General features: G+C 51.1%; 1 protein-coding gene across 1 annotated transcript in view; it reads right to left on the minus strand.

The window, feature by feature from the left end:
* Positions 1–2076: 2076 nt before the first annotated feature.
* The window catches only part of SIM2 (SIM bHLH transcription factor 2), a 49943-nt gene continuing 31350 nt past the window's right edge, over positions 2077–20669 (minus strand). Inside the window, 5 exon segments of the mRNA XM_040483954.1 lie at positions 2077–2286; positions 2288–2703; positions 3285–3453; positions 4885–5032; positions 18741–18847. Of these exon segments, the coding sequence (XP_040339888.1) occupies positions 2178–2286; positions 2288–2703; positions 3285–3453; positions 4885–5032; positions 18741–18847 (949 nt within the window). The 3' untranslated portion in view covers positions 2077–2177.

Consider the following 20669-nt stretch of genomic DNA (forward strand, 5'->3'; position numbering starts at 1 on the left):
GTAGTGGCCGCAGCTCGGGAAGCTCGGCGGCGGCGGCGGTGGCGGCGCGGTGTCCTCGCCGAACCTGCGCGCGGCGGCGGCGGCGGGCGCTGCGGGGACAGGCGACACGTTAGACGCCCGCGCGGGGGGAGGAAGGGGACACGCCCAAAGCGGCACCAACCCGGCGGGCCCCGGGCGCCGCCACCACCCTCTGGGCCACCCGCAGCGCGCTCCGCCCCCGCAGCCGTCCGGCCCCTGCCCCTCCGCGCCCAGGCCCGCCCGCGCTGTCCGGTCGCAGGCTGCACTCTGCGGCGGCGTTCGGGTGGTCGCATTAAAGAGCGAAGAGGAACAGGTGGAATTCATGTGAACAGCGCGCTCAATTTAATGCCACATGTCCCAAAGGTTATTTCAATGTGGGATCAATAGTTTTAAATGATTGCGGTATCCGATTCTTTGTTCCTGCCTTCCAAGTGCAGGCCTACCCAGCAGCACCTCTCATTCTCCTAGTAGCCGCATTTCAGTGCCCAAGAGCCACACGTGGCTGCTGGCTACCTTCTTGGACAGCGTTGGTTTACAGGCTTTCTTTCTTTCTTTCTTTTTTTTTTTTTCCCCCTTAGCCCTCGGTGGGGAGAGTGGGGTGGTAATCACCCTGCTCCCTTTAGAGGGGTCATGACTAAAGTAATAACCACCCTCACTAACTAGATGCCTGCAATCAATTAGCTCCCTTTTTTTTTTTTTTTTTTTTTTTTTTTACCTTAAGACAACCTTTGTCTTCCTTTAATATCAAAAAAGACTAGGAAGTGGATCGCAAATTGCCCCAAATTAGCACCTTTGGTCCTTTTTTTTACCAAGTGTGTGATAAACGAGGTGGTTATTAACCTCTTTCGCTTTCAAAATAGCAACTTTTAAAAAAATGTAATACTGTGTGTTAGTTATATCATTGGCCAACTTCCACAGACCAAGAAAAAATAATTCTTTCAGGTCAATCTCAAGTGGATAATATCTTCAGCTGTTATCAAGATGCCTAGCTTTCTCTTTCTTTCATTGGCTGTCAGGGGAAATCCCTTCCTTGGTTATTCAAGGGACCCAATACACTGATGGCTGTCTCTCCAAATCTGAGACACTGGCGGCTCCGAGGACCGGCCCAGGCCGAAGGCGGACCATGCTGCCCTAGTGGCTGGTGTGTTCTTTTCTAAGCTCCCCACTTTTGAAAAACGTGTCCTAGTAATCTCCAAGACAGTTGGCTTTCTCCCACGGTCTATCCCTCGTCTCACGTTAGGGACAAGACGGGTCTCAGCCTTGTAAAGACTGGGTCTGAACAAGAGATTCCCAAAGCCGCTGGGGAGGAACAGAGCCCTACCTGCCTCCAAAGAGAGAAAGAGGGGAAAGGAGGGGCCCCGAGAGAGCGCTCCTCTTTAAGCAGATGATTCGTTGCTGGGGGCATATAACGTTTACCCTGCATTTAGTGGCCACCGCAGGAAATTTGTACTATCTTGGTCTACACCCCGAGCAGTAGTTAGGTCTGTGTGCAACGGGAACGTACCTGTTGCAGCCACCCCTCAATCCCCACCTACCCTCTGCCTGGGGTTGGCTCAGTGAGCAAACAGGAGACTGGGCCTGGGGAAGCCGGTGGCACATCCACAGAGGACGTTTGCTTGTCTGCCACCAGGAAGGCTGCTGGAGGGGCCATTCCCGTTGTTGAACCAGCAGTGCGGGCAGGCACCTAGCGTGTGCCCAGCCCTGGGGTAGGCATATCACCTGGCCTCCGATCCCATTTTACAGATGAAGAAACTGAGTCCTCGGAGTGCTTACATCATTTGCCCCGGGTTGGTGAGTGACATTTCTGTCTCTGAGCTCATGAATTTCCACCACTGTCTTTCCCACTTTGAAAACTGGCGTGGGAAGAAAGCCAACAGGATCCCAGATTCATTTGGGGGCGGGCTGGAAAGTAATCTTTTAAAATAAATGCGGTTGGAGCATTCTCCGTACATGGGAGCTGGTCCTGAAAACCACTCTGTCTCCCTCTTGGGGAAGCGAATGAGGCCGGAGCTTTTGGGGGGGAGGGGGGGTGGCTGAACGCCGGTTTCCTCCACCCTTTATGCCGTCACCAGTGCCACGTGTGGCACACAGGCGCGGTCGCCCAGCTTTCCAGCCTGTCACGAAGCGACTCCCATTGCCAGCAGGAGAGCGTGGAATCCCTACTTCCGAGCAGAAAAAGGAGAAGTTTGCCCAAAGCGTGAGGATCCTTTTTCCGCTTGCCACCCACCGCCACCGTTCGCAGTCCTGCCCCCTCCCCTCGTGCAAACATGACCCACCTTCATAGTTTGGCACGAGGCTGTGCCGAGCAGTGTTCACCGGCGGCTCAGAAAGGTTTTTAGCTGGAGACTGGCCGCTAGGCACTAGGGGGTTGGCATAATGCCACTGGCATTCGCCACCGGCTGGCAGTGTGCTCAGGAAAAAGCGTGCCACCTCGCACGGGGATCCTCGGGGCTGCCCGAACTTGGCCGGCAACATTGGCTTTTTGCTGCTGAAGACGTGAGAGTCCAGAGGGAAGTGTCCGTAATGGTAGGAGAAAGGCAGGCTGTAGGACGGGGCGTACAAAAGGTCGCTGCTTTCTGAATGGAGCTGCTGTTCTGGGGGCGCCGGGGCGTTCGCTGGGGGGCTGGCTCTCCAGTTTCCCAGCTGGCCGCATTCCAGTTTGTCCATTTGGAACGAGCTGTATTGCTGCACGTGCGGCAAAGGAGACGGACAGGGCCGGTGAGGAAGTCCCCTCCGGCCTCGCCGGATCCCGCCCTGGAGTCAGCCTGACCGCATCCCCGGGCTGGGCCCACCCCCGGCCACCGCAGTGAGGTCCCACTGGGGACAGGTGTGCAGCAAGCAGTGCCACAGAGACGCCTCCCCCCGCCCCCGCCCCCCGCCCGGGGTGGGAGGCGGTCTCAGCCCAAGTGGAAAACATACCAGATACATGCAGCCACTTTCTGAGAGGTTACAAAGTATTAAAACAAAAAAAGGTTTTCGTTTTAAAAAATGCTATGGAAACACGCTGCGCACGAAGGCGGATTCCAGCAAGCTGATGTGCCTTCCCAATTTAGCCTTCTTTTTCCAGCCCTGCTGAGCCTTCCCAGATGTTAGCTCCGTGTGCCTCAGGCCGTGTCTCTACTGTGTGCACAGGACATCCCCCCAGGGCCTCTGCTGCACTCCTCGGGGAAACTTCCAGGCCCAGACCTGAGACCCGCTATGCACTGAGGCTCATTGTTCCTTAACAGGCTGGGTGTCCTGAGCCCCCAGCAGGGGGTGTGTGTTACCTGTGGCGGGTACGGGTTTGTTCTCAGCTTCGTCTTCATCTTTGTATTTTTGGGTTTCGCTAATTTCCTAGTTTCTTGTGAGGTAGACAAGGCGGTCCTCCAGGAGTCCTGGGACTTGGATGTGGACACCTGGTCCAGGGACAGCTGCAGTTCCTTGTATTCGATATCCCTGAGAAGCAAGAGCAGGACAAGTCATGTCCAGTGGGCCGCCAGGGCGGCAGAGCGGCTTCCCTACCCCTCCCCCAACCCCCCGCCCCCAACCCGCAAGTTCGTTCCCCAAGCTCCAGCGAATCGGTTCACTGAGGTTGCAGGGCCCGGGACTTGAGCAAAGGGCGCCCACCTTCATCGCCAAAGGCCCCCTGCAGCCCTGGGCAGTGCCGAGAGAGGTCAGCATTATCCAGCCAGAAGATCTGGAGGTAGCTGTCTCCAGTCCTGTAGGTCCCAAAGGTCCCCCAGGGACACCATGGGCCACCAGGAAGCGTGTCGGGGCCAAAGCAAGGGCAGGAGCAGTACTCATCGCCTTGAGTGTCTGTGGCCCGGCTGTTGCTCCATTTAGCACCCAGGGAGGCGCGAGTGGGGGACTTTCAAGGGTCCAGGAGCCTGGCTGCCAGCCTTGCCTCTCTCCACATCAGGCGCCCATTTCGGCCTGAAGAGCCGGCTTGGCACAGTTGTGTTCGTGGGAGGGGAAGTCTCCTAAAGTACCAGCCCACGCTTGTCTGCTCAGGAAGAGTCATTAGGGGGCTAAAATGCTCTCTTCCCTGCAGTTTTGCCAAAATCACACTCCTAAAAAAATAATAATAAAACAAAACCCAAGAAACCAGGGACCCGGCAGTCATTCTATGAAAGGAGTGAGAGCCTAAATCCAGGAGTGAGTTCAAATCCTTGAACACACAGGAGAACCTTGTTCAAGGTGGGGCTGGGGTACAGCAAAGGTGTCAAGTTCAGGGACAGAGCTGGGTGCAGGTGACTTAACATACAGTAGCCACCGTGGGTCCACAGTAATATATGGTCCCAGGGAGACTTATGTCCTGTTGTGTGTCTAATGGTCCTAAAAGAATTTGCAACTGAACTTGGCCTCCTGAGATTTTAAAGAGACCAAACATTCATCATCATTTGCAACAGGCTATATAGAAATACGGGGGAAATGTGAGAGATCCCCGTCCCAGATGGTGGGAGCACGCAAGACGGCCCTGATGTTTGTGGGCACAAGGAGCGTAAGTTCATATTCCTGATCTGGACGCGTCTCCTGTCCCTCCTGTGCAAGATGGGGGGCATCTCCCACCTTCCCCCCACCCCGGCGCCCCTCAGCTGGTCTCTCGGATCTGATCTTCAGCTGTGCCTGGGGCAGGGCTCCCTTCGTGGTATTCCCACCACAGCCCAGCACCTGGCCCTCGGTGCCGAGTTCAGAAATAGTTTAGACCTTCCCGAACCACCAGATTGTTCAAATATAAACAAAACAGGAGACAAATGAACAATTTCAGAGAGAGAGAGAGAGAGAGAGAGAGAGAGAGAGAGAGAGACAGGGCTTGCGGCTTGTGACAGCGGGCTGATGAGGGGCAGGGGAGAGGAGAGAGCAAGGAAACAAATACGTCGGACTTACGTGAGGACATAATTGACACTCACGATGCAGTGCGGCCGGGACGAGCGGCTGTTGTGCACGACGGTGGCGTAACTCTGCACCCACACCCAGCCGCCCAGCTTGGACAGCAGCCGATAGTACTTGGTGGTGACCTGGCCCTTCACCAGCACTGCAAGCACAAGGTAACATGAATCCCGAGGGACAATTAGCAGGCTCTGCTTGGGGGGCTCTGCCCCCACCGATGACCTCAGCCCCAGTTCTGGACCTTTCTGGGGTCAAGGACACCTTTGGGAACTCGACAAAGAGATGGGCTTTCTCTACAGGAAGGTGCATGCTTGTGTGCGCACACGCACAAACGCACGCACACACGCAAGATTTTTTGCCTATAATTTCAAGAGGTCCAAGGCGCGATCTCTCCCCTCCCCTGTTGAGAACTCAAATTTAATAGTCATTGATTTCACTGGGAGAAACAATTAGTCCCCATAAAACATTTGCATCTGGCAGAGTGATAAAATTGGTTTGGCTTTTCAGTTTCCAAAATGCCACGACGATGTGATAATCCCTCAAACCCTTAATCCCCACACCCTCAATAGGTGGCGGCAGCAGGAGCAGGGAGTGATGTAGTTGTTTAAACAAAATAATAAGTACATTCAACCAAGCTTCAAATTGTTGTTAGTATTTACTACTCTCCAGAACATGTGTGTATTCACCTTGAGACTGTTTGCTACTCTGTTGCCATCTGTATTTTCTTCCCATCAGCCCCACTTTTCATCAGGCCTATTAATTTGTTGCTCATGTAGGAAGGACCTCTGCTTGGCTATTTAGTTTCTGAAAACTGGGCCTCTGGGCCCATCTTCTACGCATGGGTGCAAACTCCAGACTGCTGAGCCATACTCACTTCCAAAGCCTCTGTACTAATTTCCCTCAGGGCCTGGAGGGCACAGGCTGGCGAGAAAGGAAAGTGCCAGAAACACTGGGTGGGCAGGAGAGAAGAGAAAGGCCCAGTCATCCTTCTCCAAGGAGGGGAAGGCCAGCACAAATCTAAAAGGCATCCCTTGATGCCCAGGTCATGGCTACAGGGCATTCCTGTTTCTCAAATCAGGGCTGGCCCCAGGGCCCTACTAACAGCCACCTGAGCAGGTGTTTGGGGAGGTGGCCAAATTCTGTGACTGCACTAGCTGGCACTGAAGGAACGAACCCCTTGGAGGCTCACAGACACAGAAATTCAGCCCCCATCTTATGCCACTAGGCAGAGCCCCCGCGCTGTCTGCCCAAACCCTCCCGAGGCTCTCCATGGCCTTCTGTGACTTCTTTCCACATTAAGAGTGCCTCTTTATCATCCACTTTAACACCTGCAGCAGAATATTCTGGTGCAGAAGAAAAATTACTGCAAAAATGATAGTCGAGGAGTAGTTAGCCTTAATATGTAAAGAGTTCATACACATCGATAAAAACATTAAGACCTAGAAGTAATATGAGGAAAGGACTGGAACAAACGATTCACCAAAGATTAAATATAAATGATGATCAAATGTTCAATGTATTTGCTTAACTCAGAGCTAGATACCATCCATTAAATCAGCAGATGGTAAAAAAGAAACAAATATTGCATGGTTCCATTTATGTGAAATGTCCAGAATAGGCACATCCATAAAAACCAAAGGCAGATTAGTGGTTGACAGGAGCTGGGGGATGAGGGGAGCCAGGAGTGGCCGCTGATGGGTACCAGGGTTCTTCTGGGGATGAAGAAAATGTTCTGGGACTCAGTAAAGGTAATAGTTGCATGACGTTATAAATATACTAAGAACCTCTGAAAACTGTTAAGATGGTCAGTTTTATATTGTATGAATTGTATCTCAAGGGAAATAAAATGACAACAATGATGTCAGCTGATCTATGGGGACAGGCATTGTCACGTGCTGATAGAAGCATGGACTCGTACCGTCCTGGAAAGCAGTTTGACAGTTCACATCCACTGACACGGTGGCTTCACTTCCAATCATTGATCCTTCATTGATCCTATTACAAGCAGTCCTGCTTATAATTCAGGGGGAAAAGGAAGGGGACGCTTCATTGCCCATGAATTAGGGAAGATGAAATAAACTTAGGAATCCTATGCCGCTATTGAGATAATGATTAATAAGGATTTGAAATATTATGGAGAACGTGTATGATATAATGTTAAATGAGAAAAAAAGACAGGATTCAATATCACAGAAATACAGAGATAATAACAGACTACTATGAACAATCACAGTATGTTAACTAGAATTTAAATAAAAATTTGGAAATAATTGTAGCACACTTTAAGAAAAACAATTATATGCCAACAAGTTGAGCAACTTACAAGAAAACAGATACTTTGCTAGAAATATACAACCTATGAAGACTGAGTGATGGAGAAATAGAAAATCTGAACAGACTAATAACTGGTAAGGAGTCATCAAACACCTCACAATAAACAGAAGTCCGGGACCAGATGGCTTCCTTCACCGGTGAATTCCACCACACATTTAAGTAAGAATTAACACCAATCCTTTTCAAACTCTTTGGAAAATTAGAAGAGGAAAGAACACTTCCAAACACATGTATGAGGTCAGCATGACCTTGATACCAAAACCAGACAAGGACACTGCAAGGAAAGGAAAATTACTGGTTAATATCTCTGATGAGCGTAGATGTAAAAATCCTTAACAAAATAGTAACAGATTGAATTTAACAATACATTAAAGGGATCATACGGCGTGATCAAATGGGATCTATTCCTGGGATGCAACGATGGTTCAACATCTACAAATCAATCAATAGGATACACCACATGAACAAAGTGAACAATGAGAATGGATAAAGAAAAATCATTCGACAAAATTCAGTAGCCATCTATGATAAAAACTCTCAACAAAGTGCATATAGAAAGGATGCACTTCAACATAATAAAGGCCATCCATGACAAGTCCACAGCTAACATACTCAACAGGAGAAAGCTGAAAGCTTTTCCTCTAAGGTCAGGAACAAGTCAAGGATGCCCACGTTTGCCACTTTTATGTGACACAGAATCAGAAGTCCTAGCCAGAACACTTAAGCAAGAAAAAGAAATAAAAGACAACCACATTGGAAAGGAAGAGGTAAAACTGTCATTATTTTCAGATGGCATATTATAGACAGAAAACCCTAAAGACTCCATCAGAAGACTCTTAGAATAAGAGAATTCTGTAAGGGTCAAGAATACAAGATAAGTACACAAGAATCTGCTGAGTTTCTACACATTCCTAATGAACTATCAGAAAGAGAAATTAGGAAAACAATCCCATTTACAATTGCATCAAAAATAATGAAATAGCTAGGAATAAATTTAACCAAGGAGGTGAAAGACAAGACACTAAAAACTATAAGACATCAATGAAAGAAACTGAAGGAGACACATATTAATGCAAAGACAGACACTCCATGTTCATGGAGGGGAAGAATTAATATAAAGTGTCCATACTACCCTAAGGCATCTACAGATTTAATGCAATACCTATCAACATTCCAGTATCATCCTTCACAGAAATAGACCAAACGATCCTAAAATTTGTATGGAACCACAAAATAATCCTTAAAAGATCGACAGCCAAAAAAAACAAGTGGCATTACATCAAACTAAAAAGCTTCTGCACAGCAAAGGAAACCACCAACAACATGAAAAGACAACCTACCGAATGGGAGACAGTATTTGCAAATTACGTACCTGATAAGGGGTTAATATCCAACATATACGAAGAACACATACAATTCAGTAGCAATAAACAAACAAACAAACAAACAAGTAAATAAAATAGTCCAACTACAAAATGGGCAGAAGTTCTGAATCGACATTTTCCCAAAGAAGACGTAACATACAGACGGCCAACAGGTACATGAAAAAGTTCACAGCATCACTTATCATCAGGGAAATGCAGATCAAAATCACATGAGGTTTCACCTCACACCTGTCAGAATAACTATTATCAAGAAGACAAGAAATAACAAGTGTTGGCAAGGATGTGGGGAAAAGGGAACCCATGTGTACTATGACTAGGAAGGTACATTGGTGCAGCCACCATGGAAACAGTGAGGAGGTTCCTCAAAAAATTTAAAATAGAACTACCATATGCTCCAGAAATACCACTTCTGGGTATTTCTCTGAAGGAAACAAAAACACTAACTCGGAAAGACCCCTGCGCCCCCATGTTCAGTGCAGCATTATTTACAATAGCCAAGAAATGGAACCACTCTAAGTGTCCACCCATGGATGAATGGATAAAGAAATCGTGGTATACGTACGTACACACACTCACAAGGGAATATTGTTTGGCCATAAAAAAGAAGGAAATCTTGCCATCTGCTACAACATGGGTGGACCTCGAGGGTATTATGGTAAGTAAAGTAAGTCAGACGAAGACAAATACCCTGGCACCTCACTTACATGTGCAATCTAATAAAAAAAAAAATCATAGATACAGAGAACTGATTGGTGGTTGCCAAAGGTGACGGAGGGCAGGTGGGAGAAACGGGTGAAGGAGATGGTCAAGAGGTACAAACTTCCAGCATCGGAGACTTCAGTTAATAACACCGTGTTGTGTATTGAAAGTTGCTAAAGGAATTAGCTCTTCAAAGCTCTCAAGACGAGAAAAAAAGTGTATAACTATATATTGTAACTAGATTTATTGTGCTGATCATGGAGGAACGTGTACAAATATCAAATCACTACGTTGTACATCTGAAACTAATATAGTGTTATATGTCAGTTATAACTCATTAAAAAAAGAGACAAGATTCAGAAGAGCATAGAGTACAGGTAAGAAAAAGTACATGCACACTCACATATACACCCCAACTAACTGCGATCTCGGACACGTTACAAAGCCCCGGTGACTCGGTTTCCCTGTTTGGAACAAGAGCATAATCATACTCCCTACCTCGCATGGTCACAGTGAGGATTAGATCATCTATGGGAAGCTTTAGACTAGTGGTGGCAGTCACACAGCAAAGACTCAATACATATCAACTCTCATTATCTGGTCAGATTACAGGTAATTTTCATTTTCTCCTGTTCCACTTTTCTTGATTTTCTACACTTCCAACACTAAGGAGGTATCGGCTTTATAATAAAAGTGAAAAAATTATTGGGGCGCCTGGGTGGCTCAGACAGTTGACCGTCCAACTTCTCAGGTCATGATCTTGTGGTTTGTGGGTTCGAGTCCCGCATCAGGCTCTGCACAGAGCCTGGAGCCTGCTTCAGATTCTGTGTCTCCCTCTCTCTCTCTGCCCCTCCCCTACTCATGCTCTGTCTGTCTCTCTCTCAAAAATAAATAAAAACATCTAAACAAAAAAATTTTTTTAATGAAAAAATTATTTTTTCCACAGGCAGGTAGTTTGTGTGGGGTCAGGGAAGTGGAAATACAACACGGATCAGGCCCCCCACCCCTTCGGTGCGTGACCGCCATCCCCCCCTCCACCCCTGGGACGAGGGGCGGGGCTCCCGGGAACAGTGTAGACACAGGCTCTCTTCTTCCCGGGTTTAGCATGTGCACCTCCGTGGACGCACGGGGCAGGGGCCAGAGTCCGTGCTGGAGAGCACAGACAGATAATAGGAAAGAGCTATCTTTACAATGTTTCTCCTCTTGGGGTTTGCTTTTTTTACAGCAAAACCCATGGTTTCGGGTGCCCGCTCATGTCCGAACCCCTCATTTCACACCCCCTACAGCTGTGGGAAGTAGGCACCACCAGGAAGTGGGGCCAGCAAATCTTGAGGGCATAGCCGGGGCCCCCAGCCCGGGTGTTCTGACTCCCTTGTCTCAGAGTGATCCCTCTGGGAGGAAGGGGCACGTGTGTCCAGAAGGTTCTCTGTAGCTCACTGTGCAAGGAGAGGTACAAGGAAGGTCAGCGGAGACTCGGCCAATTTGCTTTTGGCCCCAAAAGACATGCTGTAGGACCCACCTGGGGCCCCAGATGTGGACTTCCCCAGAGGTCATTCCTTCAGCAGAAGTACTTGCTCAGCCCCTCCGCTCTGAGATCCGTCCCTCGAGGCACCCGTCACGCCCCTGGCAGCAAGATGGTGTATTTTTCCTTTTCCCTCTCTTGGATTTCATGCTTTCCTTATTTCTTACAACATTCCTAAAACCTACCCATAATCATCTAAACTGGATACAATAAAGTCAGTTTATCCCAAATATTTTATATTAGGATGCCAAGGGCGGCTCTGATGCGGCTTAGATACAGAGACCAAACAAACACGGGCATAGAATTGTTTTCTGCTTCTCTATGACCCATGGTGATAGTCCACATTATCAATCCAAGCTGAAATCCTAGACGCTTAGTCACAACATGCCTTGCTTCGGTCTAGCTCCCCCTCCAATCTGTTGGTCTTAATTAGCTGCCTGAAATGATCCCGTGGAGGGTGGAGGGAGGAGGAGAGCGGGGGGGGGGGGGTGGCTATAAAGTAAGGCTCTGCTTGGCAGTGGGGGACCAGGCAGGCTGGAGATGGCCCGTAAGCTGTAAGCTCCGGGAACAGAGGCCCTGCTCCTAGCACTTGGGGCCACAGCACCTCCAGCATCGGGGCCTCAGATGGTTCTGAGATCAGGGTGTCCCATGCTGAGAGGGAAGCCAGCGGTCACAGTTTGCTGAGGCCGCTTTGGGGTGGAAATTCTAGTTCCATGAATCTGCTACCCAGAAAAGTAGGTGGCCTGCCCGGTTCCTCTGGGAGGCAAGGGAACCTTGGCCTGGAGCATAATTTCTATTTCCGTTTTGAATTGTAAGAGCTGATGATGTCAGAGGCCAAAAATCCCTATGGTGATTGAATGGGGTTCCCCCAAACGATGTGTTCCACGTCCTGGCCCCTGAAACCGGTGAATGTGACCGTATTTGGGAAAAGGCATCTCTGCAGGTGTAATTAAGTCAAGGATCTCAAGACAGACGAGATCATGCTGGAACAGGGTGGGCCCTGCCTCCAACGACCCCCCCCATAAGAGACCAAAGAGGAGACACACACACGCACAGGAGGGCAAGTGGAGGCACAGACTGGTGAGCTGGGACTGCAAGCCAAGGACTCCAGCAGAAGCTGGCAGAGGTAGGAAGGATCCTCCTCAGAGCTTTCTGAGGAAGCTCGGCCCTGCTGACCCCTTCACTTCGGACTTCCGGTCTCCAGAACCCTGGGAGAGTACATTTCCGCTGTTTTAAGCCTCCCAGTTTGTAGTATTTCGTTAGAGCGGCGCCAGGAGACAAAACCACCCTCCACAGAAACACTGGTGAGGTTGATCCCCTCCTCCTGCTATGTCCCCTCTGCCAGCTCGGACCTGCAGTGGGTGACACTGATGGAAAGCCGTGCGCTCCTCTAGGGAGTCTGCACGTCTGGCTGGCAGAACAACACACAACGCACCGCGAAGAGAGAAGCACTTTAAGGAAGAACGCTCACAAGGGCCACCTTGTGGGATGTGTCCAAAGTGACCTTGACCACGGATGATGGGCAGAGCTTGACCCGTCTGGCAACACCAAGAAGGTCCAGCCCACACCTTTATGTTCACAACTGCTTCCGGGTCAGGACAACGTGGAGCTCACGCAGTGCTTTCTCCCATGATTTACCGCTCCCCTGCTCCTGGCTCCCCCTCAAGGTGTAGGCTTCCCCACACCTCCACCTGCAAGCCGACACCTCCTCTGCCTCCAGACCCTGCTTGCAAGAGAGCATCTAAAGGGATCTGAGCATGAATTAAACGTGATCACCCGTGTCCAGTCCAGAGGCAAGGCCAGCAGCAGAGGCTGGCGCCCCCGACATGAAATTGCCACAGTGGATGGGAGACGTGCAAGTTTGTCTTCCGTTTCGAGACCTTTGTGCCCTGTTCCACAGCGATGCCACAGAGTGGTTGCGCACCAGTGTCCCATGGACTGTGTAAGCTCACGGGTGGGTTCTGTTGGTGGCTCAGTGCTGTTTTACTGGGAATGCCTCTGGATGGTCACGTGTTAGCCATTCCCTACTGCCCTACAGATGCCCATTCACACATTCATGCTACATGCCTGGCCCCATAAGCATTTGAGTTTGTGACTCTCGTGTGCCACTTCATTTGTTTTAAGTTTATTTATTTTGAGAGACAGAGGCAGAGGGAACGAACGGGGGAGTTGCAGAGAAAGAGAGAGAGAGAGAATCCCAAGCAGGCTCTGCACTGTCAGCACAGAGCCTGATGCGGGGCTCGAACTCACGAACCGTGAGATCATGACCTGAGCCGGACCCAAGAGTCGGACGCTTAACTGACTGAGCCACCCAGGTGCCCTTAAATTTCTTTTAAGTTTATTTACTTATCTTGAGGGAGAAAGCCAGAGAGAATGAATGGGGGGAGGGGCAGAGAGAGAGGGAGAGACAGAATCCCAAGCAGGCTCTGCACCGTCAGTGTGGAGCCAGATGCAGGGCTCGAACCCACGAACCTCGAGATCGTGACCTGAGCTGAGATCAAAAACCCGATGCTTAACCAACTGAGCCACCCAGGTGCCCTCTGTGCGCCATTTAGGGTGTGTTCTCTATGGGTGTCTGCCAGGTGTCCTGGAATTTTGTTATGACAGTTATTCCTTGAACTCTGTAGACCACGTATTCAGGCTTAGAAGCCTTTGCGTGACATTGAAAGCGTTATGACAGTTGGACTTGGCCTGCACTCTCTGTGATCTGGACTTGGCCCACTCTGTCCAGGGGCCCCAGGTGGGGAGCTGGGTGCAATTCTCCACCATCTTGGACATCATGGTTCTTCCAAACTGTTGTGTCTTCCAGAAATCTGCCTGGTGTCCCTCAACAGATCTTCAAGTTCGGCGATATCAATCCCTTCCCAACTGTGCATCACCCCTCCCCACCCCCAGGACCTGCAGGTCAAGAGAATACAGATCTCTACTGGCTCCCTCCATGCAAGAAAAAGTCACCCAAACACCTGACAAAGACAGGAGGGAGACAGCAAGGGCAGACCCTAGCTCAGGGCCCCCATTTCCCTGAGGCCACATGACTGTCATGCCTGCACCAGGGCCCACACTTAGCTGAGCTGTGGGGGCCTTCCCTCGGCCACCACAGGACAGTGGGCAGGGCACAGGGTTGGAGGGGGGCTCAAATATGCTCCCTAGAGGATCCATGTTCATTTTCTCTACAGAAGCTTCCAGGGAAAGCCCTGGCACGGTCTGACTCGCATGGCTCATCTGGGAAGGCCTAGGCCCACAGTGACACGAGGTGTCCGGGTCATGCCAGTCCCTGTCTTGCTGACCCCTTGGAAGCCCATGCTCCCCAAAGACTGCCCTGCGCAGCCCTGCTTCTCCTCATGAAGCTGACTTTCTGGAAGGTGTTGAATTCTCTTTCTTTAGGGGCTATGCTTTCTTTGGACCCTGTGGATCCTTGCACTGGGTTAAGATAATATTTTGAACAATGTGTGAAAACCATTTGGCTGACTGTGGTCATCCAGAGCCACCACTGCCTGATGTCCAACTCTGCTGCTGGCAGAGCCCTTCGCCCCATCTCCAGGGAGTCCTGGGGTTTGGACGCTGGTGTGGAGAAAATCTGGCCTTGGAGAATTGGACAGTGACCTCCCTGGGTATTGGTAGATGTTTCTTGCGCTCAGTGACCTCATCAACTGCGAAGGAAGATGCGTCTGTATGTCTCCCTGTAAGAGGAGGCCAGCCGCCCGCCCCCCGACCCGTGGTCTTGGAATCCTGAGGGTCACCGTGGCCCCTGGCCCCCTCCAGCCATGTGCAGCTGTGGGGGATGGGGAGGAAGTGGGAGAGGCCACCCTGCATGCCTGTGCTCCTGGGACAGCCACTAGGCCAGCTCCAGCGGTGACTGAATTGAAGGACTTGAGCCCCCAGCTTGGCAGGGGCCACCGTGCGGATCTGGGATCCAGGTTGGGATCCCAGGCGGGAGGGCGGGAGGGCAGGAGGGCGGGAGGCTTGGGCTAGGTTCCTGAGCCCTGCGTTACTGAAGCACCAGGAGACAGGACCGAAAAGCCACATTTCCAAATGATGCATCCTGCCTTCACAGACCTCCCACCTGCCCTCCCCAAGCCAGCCTGCCCAGCTGGGCCTACTACCTGGGTAAGGACACAGAGCTATTAAAGAAAGTCCCTGTCATGGGCTGACCTGTATTCCACCCAGATTGTTGGAGCCCCGACCCTCAGGACCTCAGAATGTCCCTGCATTTGGAGATGGGGTCTTTAAAGAGGTAATTAAAAGAAAATGGAGTAAGAGGGGGACCCTAATCCAATATGGCTGGTGTCCCTGTCATAGAAAGAGATGAGAAGGCAGACACACACAGAGGGCCTCACGCATGTGAGGACACAGGAAGGAGATGCCCACCTACAGAGGCAGAGGCCTCAGGAGAAAGCGGTCCTGCTGATAACCTGACTTCAGATTTCAGCCTCCAGAGCTGTTAGGAAACAAGTTTCTGTAGTTTAGGCCCCTCAGCCTGTGTTATTTTGTTACAGTGGCCTGAGCAGATCAATATAGACCCCATAAGAATGTGAACAGCATGAGGTGAAAGCATTGTCCAGAAATAAGAACCTAGGGCCCTTGGGTTGGGCTGGAAGGAGCTGGACACACCCTCCTGGAAGAGATGTGGCAGCAGCTGACATCATGGCGGTAGTGAAAACAAAACAGAACTGGAAAGGGGGGCGGTGCTTAGCTCCCTGACCCCCCCCCCCACCCCGCGGCCCATGGGGCAGGAGTTTGGGGATAGAGGACACTCCAATGGACCAACAGGGACCCTGAGCAGTGAGGGCAACACGGTCCCCCCAGAGGGGCGCCTGCTGGCTCAGTTGGTGGAGAGTGCAACTCTTGATCTCAGGGTGGTGAGTTCAAGTCCTACATTGGGTGTGGAGAGGACTTAAAAATAAAATCTTAAAAAAAAAAAAAGCCCCCCACCCCACAAGAGAAAGGTGACTAAGGTGTGCAAAGCAAGGACAAGATGACCAACTAGGCTGGGCTGGGGGCTGAGGAGCACCTTATGGAGGGATGGCTGGATGGAGAACTCTTCACAAAGCCTGGAGACCAATGAGGGGAGGAGGCTGAGGAGACACGGTAAAGAGGCGGACCTTCGCTCTGGCTGATGTCTCCTCACGTCCCTCCCCTCACCATGGAGTGCACCCAGGAACTTCTGATGGCCCCATCTCCCTCCTGAGGCCTTTCTTTGGCAGAGCTCACTCTAACAGATGAGGGGGGACAGGGAGATTAACACCCCTAAGAGCAGCCTTCAGCTCATGACAGGCAGGAGCAGGAGTCTAAATACCTCAGCTCACTCCCCTTGACTGAGTCCCAGTCAGACAAGCCCGTCTTGTGGCTCCTTCCCTTCCAAGGCTTATTTCTCTCTCTCCCCAACCCGTGTTTCCGTCACTGTCCCAACAAACTACTGTACTTGAACCCCAGGCTCGAGGTCGGCTTCTGGATTTGGCCCCTCTGGCCCCAGTTCTGTGCCTGGAAAGGAGATGAAGCCCCAGGGACCACACAACAGAGAGATTTCAAAACTTCCCCAGCTCCGCACCAATAAAGACTCTGCTTCCAAAAATCATGCTCTGTTTTGTTGAATATCGCCCCTTTCTTCATCTGAAAGACCCAGCTTTGGAGGGGAAAGTCATGTCCAGGTTAATGTCATGGCTTCCCTGAGAGGGACACCCAAGTGAGGTTCTAATCCTGGAGCCAAGGTGTGAGCTCTAGAAGACTAATTCCCACCCCCATCTGTGGGCAAGGGCCTCCGCTACCTCTCCCTGTCAGCTCTCCTCTAGTTTACATCTGGAAAAGTTGACAGAAGTGAGTCAGGGACAGATGCAAGGCTCATGGTGGATCCCAAGGCCACCCCCCCCCATCACCTCCAGCCTGGCTGGGATATGCTCTCTGCCTCCTGCCCCTGGGGTGGTTTCTCCACCATAGTTAAGGTCACCACACCATAGCAATCGTTGTCAATATTGCTATTTTTCATTTTCTTTGATTTACTAATTCGAGCCCATTTGAAAAAACAAAAACAAAAACACGTGCTTCCTCTGGTTTCTAAATGCTTCTGCCTTTTCTGTGTGTCTCCGGGAAGCCTGTGTATGCCTTCCCTTTCAGGGTTCTCTTGGATAATTGAAATGTCTGGAAATGCTAAATTCCAGGTGAGCTGAGGCAAATTTATCATGCAAATTGCAGTGGACCTCTCAGATAAACTCCCTCTGCAGGCCGGGTGAGCTCGGGGAAGATCAGGGCTCCTGATGAAGCGAAGACGGGCCGTGCCTCCAAGGCTCAAGGCCTGAGAGCCGAACAAACCCAGGCTCTGGTCCTGTCTGACTCAGCTGCTGCCCGCCCACAGGTCTCCACCCGTGAGGCTCACCGCTCATCTGGGAAATGGACACAGGGCCAGCCCCGCGCCCCGAACTGGATACGTGAGGGGCACCTGGGTGGCTCAGTCCATTAAGTATCCAACTCTTGACTTTGGCTCAGGTCACGAACTCTCGGTTTGTGGGTTCGAGCCACACATAGGGCTCTGCGCTGACAGTGTGGAGCCTGCTTGGGATTCTCTCTCTCTCCCCCTCTCTCTCTTTCTGCCCCTCCCCTGCTTGCTCTCTATCTCTCAAAATAAATACAAAATAAAGTTAAAAAAACCCACAAAAACAATGGATACGTGAAAAGCTTCCGTTCTTTGTTGGGGACACAGGAGCCCTGTGCTGGTCATCGCTGTGGCCTTCGTTACACTTCCCAAACACAAACTGTATTTATTTCTCCCAGGTGGTGGCAGGGCGGAAATCCCTGCTCTTCTGTTAGCCAGGTAGTTCGAGAGAGAGAGAGAGGAAATGGGATTTAAAACGAAGACTTTCAATTCCATAAGTTTTCATTCTCTGTGCTTAGAGGCCTAATTTCTCCCAATGGAGCCCCACTTGGAAGAGGATCCCTTCCTGCAGGTAATTTGGGGGCTTGCTTCCAGCTCCCTTGCTGGATATCGGGGCTCCTGCCATGCTCCTGCCTCCACGGAAATGGGCGGGGGACCCCTGGGGCTGGGGTTTTCGGAGCAATCACCTGCCCTCTCCACCCAGGGGGCCCTGCAGAGCTGGCTGCTCCGGCCATCTGCACCCCATTAGCAAGCACCCCTGAGTCCAGGCATGGAGGGCTGGACATGAGGTATCCCGCCCCGTGTCAGTTATTTGCTGCCTTGATTTGGATTCTAGAAGAAAAGTATCACTTCTTTGAACATTTCAGTGACTAGAGCCCCACCCCCCTCCCCGTCCAGATGTTCACCAAACCTTCTGCACTGGCCAATCGAATACTGATTGTTCATTCTTTCCATGCTGACTTCTCCCATCCTGGGAACCCGTGGTCTCCCCTGAGCCTCCCAGCCAGGTGGTGGACAGTGGTCAGGGGCCGGGTCCTGGCTGCTTTGGCTCCAGACTCTCCAGCCTCTCACTGTGTGACCTCAGGCAAGTGGCTTAACCTCTCTGAACCTCAGCATCCTCAGTAGGAATAGGAGGATCATCAACAGGAGAATCTCCTTCACTGGGTTAGTAACATCTTTAATCACCTAAGCCGGTGCCCCACAGGAGCAAGGGCTCTGTACGTGTTGGTGCTTCTGCTGTTGCGCTTTGTGTAAACGTGTCCAGATGTCCTAGAGAAATCTAGGTTCCAAATACATCCACCATCTCGAATCAGCAACTTGTGCACCATCCCACACCTGCCACAGTTTCACTGGAAGGTAAGCTGGATGCTTGAGAACTGACCAGTAGCTGTGCTAAACGGAGGGGGTCAGTCTGAGGTTTAGAATTCATGTGTGCACAATGGAGGACTATTGTACCAAACAAGGGTGGCCTTCCTGCCCCGCTTCTGGCCACCCCCTCCCTGGCCAGCCCCGGCCCCCGGCCCCGCGCGGTGAGCGAGGTACTCACGGAGGTGGTGCGCGTAGCGGAGGTGGAACACGTCACAGCCATGCACGTGATGGTAGAGAGTCTTCTCGATCAGGTCCTGCGGCTCATACCCGGTCAGCTCGGTCACCCTGGGGGAGGACAGTGGCTCCGTGTGTTACCCTGTTCTGTAGGTTGCCTTTCATTTAAACTAATATTGGTTTTGCCAACTAATCAAGTGCTAAAAGGCTCAGGGTGGGGGGTGATGTTGGTTTTGGAAACCGAGAATGATCTTTTTTTACAAGGAGAAAGGCTTTGAACGCTAGCCCAGTGCAGGATGTAGCACTATTCATGGGCAGGAATGTTCTTCTGAAACTGCTGGCTAGAAGAACGTTTGGGGTGGCTTCAAATGTTTTCCCTTTTCAGGGTGAAGCTTGTCTGGGGGCGCTTAAGAGTGAACTCTGATGGGAGAAAGAACTACTTTCCAGTGGCTTCTGGGTGACAGTCCAGTGGGAACCTTTTTTAAAATTATTATCGTGGGGGTGCCTGGGTGGCTCAGTCGGTGGAGCGTCCGACTTCGGCTCAGGTCACGATCTCAGGGTTCGTGGGTTCGAGCCCCACGTCGGGCTCTGTGCTGACAGCTCGGAGCCTGGAGCCTGCTTCCGATTCTGTGTCTCCCTCTCTCTCTGTCCCTCCCCCACTCACACTTTGTCTGTCTCTCTCAAAAATAAACATTAAAGGGCGCCTGGGTGGTGCAGTCGGTTGAGCGTCCGACTTCAGCCAGGTCACGATCTCGCGGTCCGTGAGTTCGAGCCCCGCGTCGGGCTCTGGGCTGACGGCTCAGAGCCTGGAGCCTGTTTCCGATTCTGTGTCTCCCTCTCTCTCTGCCCCTCCCCCGTTCATGCTCTGTCTCTCTCTGTCCTAAAAATAAATAAACGTTGGGAAAAAAATTTTTAAAAAAAATAATAAATAAACATTTAAATTTTTTAAAAAAATTATTATTGTGGAAAAATATGCATTACACAACCTTTGCCACTTTGACCATTTTTATGTCTGCACGTAGTGGCAATAACTACAACCACGATGTTCTTAGAACTCCCCATTGCCCCCCGCCCCCCCCCCCCGGCCGCAACAGGTAACCTCCCTCTCCCTCTGTCTCTAGGAATCTGTGGATTCTAGATATCTCGGATGAGTGGAACCACCTGGTGGGCGTCCCTTTGTGTCTGGCTTCTCTCACTTGGCATCCTGATTTCAAGGGTCACCCACGTTGTGGTGTGGAACAGAATGCCATTCGTTTCTATGGCTCGATTATGTTCTATTTTATGTAGATACGACGTTTTGTTTGTCCGTCCGCCGATGGACGGACGCTTGGGCTGCTCCCACGTCCTGGCTATTGTGTGTGTGAGCCTTTTTATCTCCCACTGGCCCCTGCTACCTGGCACAACGGTCTCACGAGGTTTTGGTCGGGCGGGAGCATTTGCAGAAGAACTGGAGACATTAACGCGTCCGATCAACGGAGGCCCGTGCAGCGTCCAAAAACTAGTACGACAACACCCGAAAACACTGTGGCTGCGGGGTAAATCATAACGTTCGCTGGCAGAAGGACAACACGTGCCCGGTGCCCTCATGCCATTACCGCCTCTCTGTTCTCATCAGGCCCCAGGAATACTGGCTTCCCACATCAGCTCTTTGAGGAAAAGTGGCTCCCAGCATCCGAGACCACATCATCCGTGGCGTCTGGATCTCTCCATCCGCAGGTGGAAATTGCACGTGGCAGTGGTGTCACTTCCCGGGGCCCCGGGCAACCGACCCAGTGACTATGCCCTTGGAAGAGGAGGCCGAAAAGCCTTGGTGACAGATATTTAAGAACAGATGAAACAGAAGGACAGGAAGCTTTTCCAGAGGAAGGGAGGTCCTGGTGAGAAGTCAGTCCCGAGGGGGCAGAGGTGGGGCCTGAGGACGGCCCGGACCGGG

This window comes from Herpailurus yagouaroundi, unplaced genomic scaffold (assembly GCF_014898765.1).
Source record: "Herpailurus yagouaroundi ecotype Mexico unplaced genomic scaffold, PumYag 162, whole genome shotgun sequence".
Lineage (NCBI taxonomy): Eukaryota > Metazoa > Chordata > Mammalia > Carnivora > Felidae > Herpailurus > Herpailurus yagouaroundi.